This window comes from Bison bison, unplaced genomic scaffold (assembly GCF_000754665.1).
Source record: "Bison bison bison isolate TAMUID 2011002044 unplaced genomic scaffold, Bison_UMD1.0 scf7180017864384, whole genome shotgun sequence".
NCBI lineage: Eukaryota > Metazoa > Chordata > Mammalia > Artiodactyla > Bovidae > Bison > Bison bison.
Window position 1 is genome coordinate 16,706,085 of NW_011494956.1, and position 6,133 is coordinate 16,712,217.

The window sequence follows — 6,133 nt, forward strand, 5'->3', positions numbered from 1 at the left end:
CTGATCGTGCACTCGGAGAAGCGGCGCGCCGCTCAGGGCGCGCACTCGGACCGGCCGGCGGACCCGGGCGCGCCGCCGCAGCGCAGAGGAGGTAACCCGCGCTCGGGCCGGCCCCGGCCCCCGGCCCCTCGACCTCCTTGCCCTAGGGCCTGCCCGCCGAGGGGCGCCCCAGGCGCCCTCGGAACGAGGTCAGCGAGGCCGAACTGCTCCCCAAAGCTGGCTGCGCCTCAGCTCTGCGGCTCTGGCGTCCTGTGGCAACGCGTAGCCCCGTGATTGCCCCGGGTTGACTCCCCGTGCATGCCTGCGATGCTTCCGTCACCCCGGGAGCCAGTTTCCTCTTGGTCACTCTTTGAAGGGTGCAGATCAGGTTGGAAGATGCCCTGGAGGAAAAGGACCAGAGCTTCAGGCCTGAATCCTGCGTGCCCGAGGCCTGCTCCCCACGGGCCACATTGCAGGGCACAGGGGACCCCGGGGAATTCGTGTACTGAGTCAGACTTTGAGATGGGGCCCCCCTTGGTGTCCTCGCACAAATCATGGCCTCACTTCCTGAGCCCTCTCCCAGCTTCCAACAGTAGAAGGCGTGCAAGGTGTGAAAGGCACACAAGCTGGGGTGGCGTTAGGCTGCTCTCCCCGCTTTGGCTTACCTATGATTCTAATTGTCCTGCAGACTTTCCGGGGAAGGTGATACTGGTAAAACAAAGCGACTGTTCCCAGAGTGGTTGTGGAAAGCAGGACCCTGGCCCCTGTACTCTCCTAGAACAGGAAACAATGTGAGAAGAGTAGAGAAGGATATTGTTAGAGGTTAAATTGGCCCCTCAGGCATCTGGGAGCCCCCCGTCCCTGTCTCTGAAGAAGCCCTCAGGAGCGCTTGAGGAGCCTGGTGTGCGGTGCACTAGACGGACTGTGCCCTGGCTCTTTGGGAGTGAAGTTTCACAGCCCTCAAGGTAAAACTTCTGCCTCCCGTCTCCCTTCCAGCTCCAGTGCTCCTCGAAGTCTGTCCCCAACTCTTCTGTCCCCACAGCCCCTGTGCACATTGAATAGTGCCTTCCACCCACCCTGCGATAGCAGCGGGGCCATGGATGGCTCTGCCCCCCACCCCCACCCCGGGCCACGCAGGCTGCAGCTGCCCCTTAGCTCCTAGTGATGTCCAGGGGAGGCAGGCAGGGGAGAGAAAAGAGATGGTGGAGAGCTGAGAATGTTGACAGGCACCCAGTCTCCAGAGGATTTGAGGCCTAGCAGTTGTTTGGGTTCGTTGGTTCTGGTGTTCTCAGAGCTGCCCCTGGGAGAAGGGGACATGGCCTGTCTAGGGTATTTGTATTGAGGAAATTGACAGAGGCCGCTGAGCCTTCCTTGACAGAAATGTGGCTGCCCATTACTGCATGGACTGTGGTCCAGAGGGCCAGAGGCCCCCCACAAGGCACAGTTCCATGTCAGCCCATGAGTCCCCACCTCCCTCTCCTGCTCTGATCACATTTCTCCAAATGGTTCTGACACTAGAAAGAGGGTGGAGGACACAGAGAAGGCCCTGAGATGCCAGCGATGCGGACTGCTCAGTGAAGTGTCCAACACCGGGCACAAACCCTCCATGACGCCAGATCAATGCACTTCATACTCATGATCATGACTCAGAGAAAGAAGACCCCTGTTTCTTGAGCCCTCTCTGCTGATATGTCGCTCCAAGTATTTTCCTGACGAAAGTTTCTTCCAGACGTTATAGAAGCACAGAGACCATGTCATTTATTGACAATCAGACAGTTGTGAGCTGGAGCAGAGGGAGAGCACACGGTCTCCAAGACCCGCTGGACAGCAGTGATGTCCAGGAGACCCCTAGCTAAGCCAGGACATGGGCCCGCTCCTCGGGACAAACCAAGGAGGAGAAACGCTGAACAAGACCAGCTTGTTCCAAGGCCTCCTGCTGGTGCACAAAAATCTAAAACACACCCCTCCCCCTCTTCCAGGTGTGTCTTGTCCTCTGGTCTGCTCCCGCTCCAGGGCCTGCCAGGCAGGGAATCCTCCTGGCTCTACAAAGGAGGGTCTGAACTCTGTGTCAGGAGAGCGAAGCTTGGTTACTTTCACGGGCAGAGAACCGACTGAGGGTGTGAGCAGGTGGCTTTCTGCTGTGTCCTTGTGGCAGAAAAGATTAAGAGGAACCAGGAGGCACGGAGTGTGTGTGCCGGGTATTGGGCTGCAAGGTGGCAGAGATGCCTTTTCCTTTTCTGCAGGGCCCTAGCACTTCCCCAGCCATTTCCTTAGAGCCGTGCTTCTCCAAAACACTCGTGGAAACCCTCAACTCCTGTTGCATATTCGCCATAGAGGAGGTAGCCTAAAGCTACCTGCACAGGTCTGAAAAAGCTTCAATACCTCAGGATTTCTCCCCAAAGTCGATGGGACATGTGCTTTCCACTCCCTGGGTGTCAGTGAGGGTTCCAAGTGGTAGGTCCCAGATGCTGACTATGGAGGGCTCTGCAGAAGAGAAGGATGTCAAGAAAGGATTGGGGGCACTCAGAGTGGTGGAAAGGGCTGGAGATTCATATTGGAAGCTGAGCTTCCAGGAACATGGCCATAGGCTGCAGAGCAGGACTGGCCTGGTGAGGAGGCCTCTGCTGCCACCAAGGAGCCCTCGATGCTCCTTCTATGCCAGCAACTTGATTTTATCGCAGCTGCTTGCACTGCCAGAATATATGCCAGTTCTGTGCCAGGAACTCGACCTTGCAGCCACCACTTCCAGCCACCGCCAGAAAGAGAGAGAGAGAGAGAGAAAGAACCACTTCCATTCCCTTCCCTGTTGCCTCACAGGTCCCAAGATGCAGTGAGACACAGGTGCATCTCAGCGGATGCCTCGGCCACTCAGGCTCCTTGCTCTAGCTGCAAGGGAGGCTGAGAGAGCAGACCACCGTCACTCTCAGTTCCCACAGAGATCTATCACTTTCCATCTTTGCCCACTCCCCACCCTACCTTAGGACTCTCAAAGTGGAAGAAGGTTCACCACACACAGAAATAGGCAGGCAAAATGAATGTCTTCTAGCAGATGAAGAATCTAGCAGATGTCTTCACAATAACGCTTCCATACTTATGCAGTGGAAACATGGGCGTGACAAAGAGGCATCTCCATTGTGAAAATTCTCCCTGAATGATCCTGATAACCAACCACCAGCCCTGAAAATTACCATGGTAATATTTTTTTAATGTTTTAAATGTAGAGGGTTGCATTCATTCCTCTGAGCTCTTCTCATGTGTGGGCAGCCTCTCTCAGACCCCTAGAGAGCCACATTCCACCTTTAGCTCAGATCCATTCACAACTGGTGCACTTGGTCTGACTCTCCTTCCACAGAAGGCCTCATGCTGGTCTTTGTCACTTCACAGGACTTCAAGGCGTCGGGAATGGAATCCGGAGATGGCAGAAACTAGAAGGAAATGACCTACATGGTAAACTCTCTCATCTTCATTTTATTTTCTTTCCAATCTCTTGAATTCAATACATTGAAAAATGTCTATGAATGTTGGGTTTCACTTGTTTGATGACTGGCCTAGATGTCTAACCACTCAACAGTGGCTGTTTGTGACTCAGCCAGGCCTCTGGGGCCACTGTGACCCTGGAAGATTTCCCTTGGCATCAGGTCCCCCAGTTTCCTGGAGGCTGTTGTGGGGGGCAATGCTATCAACTTGAGCACCCACTTGTTCACTGGCTGAGCTATAAAGAAAACCTTGGCATTGTTTGGGATAGTGGATTTGGGTGTGTCCCCAGGGGAGGGGCTTCCCAGGTTATGCAGGGCATCTATCTTTTAAAAATATTTCTAAACAGGGAAAACAGTGGCCTGCCTTGGGTGGTGTTACTCAAGGCCTGGGAAGATGCCAGTCCAGGGTTCTGTGGCTCCTGGCCTGGAACCCAGAATACAATAAGATCTGAGAGAAATCCCAGCTTCCAAAGCTACCTCTTTACAGTGCCAGGCGTCAGTCACCCTGCAAGCCCAGAATTTCTCTGGCAGTGCCATGCATGGACCATTATATTGGGCCTTATTCTGGCCCTCCTTGGGGGGCCCAGCCTCCATGGACAAATACTGTGGAACTGCACTGTGGGCCTGTGAGAATTCTAGCAAGAATAAGACCTCCACTCCCAGAGCCCCAGTAGGGGACTCAGCCAGACCCTGACTATCTGAGCCCAGAATCAGATGACTGACTCATCAAATGCCAGTGGGAAGGACCCATCCCCCATGACCCTCCACAAATGGAGAAACAAGACCCCAAATGAACAGGACTGAGCACCTATGTTCTGCCATCCTTCTGACAGTAACAGAGGGAGAGGACGAACTTCTAAAAGTGAATTCATTCATTCATTCCCTCAGTAAAGGTGTACAGTGATTGCTTGGTTCTGGGAAGTGTTCCAGTTGTTGGAGATGAAACTGAATGGAATAGTCAGGAATGCCTACCCTCCTGGGGCCATGTTAGAATGACTGCATCATAATGCCGTTCACCACAGCCAAGTCTCAGCACCCTGGAGGTGAAGAGCTTGCCTGTGTCCCCTGTGCTATGCATGGAGATAACTTATCCTCAAGACACCCTCCCCCAACCAGGGACCATCTTCGGAGTCCTGGCTGATGGGCTTGCATGCATAGGATGTCTTCCTTATCCTTGGGGTGGGACCATCAGATGGGAGACACACCAGTTCTAGCTCTACCTAAACAGACAGCTAAGTTAGCAAAACTGTGCTGTGGGTTCATGAGAAGCAGAAAAAGAATCAGACCTCCAAGAGACCTAACAGCCTCAGAAGCACATAGCAGCCCATGCAAGCGGGCATGCCCCACCAGTGTGCGGGTGGATGGAGGGCAAGTGGGTCGTGTAGGAGGAAAAACACACCCCGTCTTGGTTTGTTACAGCTCCTACTTCACCTGAGTTGTTGGAAATCCATCTTATGGCTTCTTGGGCATGTTGTTACATTAGAAGAGGTTTGAAGTATACTGAATTCATCCCCTTTTTACCATCTTCAGGGTTCCTGGTTTGGGGGAAGATTAGTGGAAAAACATAACAAAACACAAAAAGATATGGTAACTATTACAAGACTCTTCTTAAAGATGTGAAGTGGGTACTAGGTGCTAGTTAAGAAAGAGAATGCTTAAAGTAGTTCTTGCAAAATCACCCAAGAATTTTAAAAGAGTTTTAGGTAAATGCAGGGCTGGGGAGAGACTGCACAGAGGCCTTGAGCCCGGGAAAGGGGATTCCACCACTCTGCCAACATATGTAATTTAAAATTCACTTGAAGTAAAATTTTATTCATTTTTTCAAGTGGCATGCTTGTATGCAAGCAGAAGTTAAATCTACAGCTTCTTTCTGCGTTTTCTGATGGTGAGGTCCTGGGTACATACTTGCCTGGCTGGTGCTCAGGTCACCAGCCCTGGTGACCAGAATGGTGCCCAGCCCTGGAAACTGCACGGCTTCCACCTGAGAAGGAAGCAGCTGCTGGCTCGTACTTGGTGGAGGGTGCACAAATGTGGATGAACATGCTGTTGGTCCCCCCTCTTGCTACTCATGCACTCCTCTGGCTGGGGTGCTGGCAGGATGGGGGGAGCCCAAGTGCTCCACACTTTTCTGAGCAGCAGGTGTTTGGGCTGAGCCATCAGCTTGCCCAGCAACGGGCTTCCCCTGCTGTGATTGGCTGCTTTCCTTGGTCCTGGCTGAAGTCTGCCTAGCAGCACAGGGACTAATGCCCCACAGCCACAGGGAAACCAGTTGTGCAGCCATGACTATAAATACCCTTACAGCAGCTATGCCAGCCAATCATCCTCCTTGAGGATTCCCTTCCCAGATCCTGTTTCCTCCACCCTCCAGCCTAGCGAAGATTACAGCCAGCTGTGCCCACAGGAGGTGGCCTCTTTGTCCTCGCCTGGGTCTGGCCTGGAGCTCCAGCCTAGCACATACTGCTTCACCCTGAGTTGGCACACACAGGCACCCTGACCCTTGCCCAACTGACCAACCTCAGCCTTCATGGGGCTAACTGACCTGGTTGGGCCTGCTACAGAGAAGCCTAGAGAGAGTGAGCTTCCCCGGGCAAGACCCACCCCCCACAAGGAGGATAGCAATCCAGTTCAGCTCAGTGAGCCACCCACCCACCGTGACCGGCTTCTGCCTGACCCAAGGC

General features: G+C 53.5%; 1 protein-coding gene across 1 annotated transcript in view; it reads left to right on the top strand.

Moving 5' to 3' along the window:
- KY (kyphoscoliosis peptidase) overlaps nucleotides 1-6,133 on the top strand; it is a 47,038-nt gene that overhangs the window by 3,703 nt on the left and 37,202 nt on the right. The window contains exons 3-4 of the mRNA XM_010858307.1: nucleotides 2-91; nucleotides 3,364-3,426. Coding sequence (XP_010856609.1) covers nucleotides 2-91; nucleotides 3,364-3,426 — 153 coding nt within the window. The remainder of the gene's footprint in view (nucleotide 1; nucleotides 92-3,363; nucleotides 3,427-6,133) is intronic.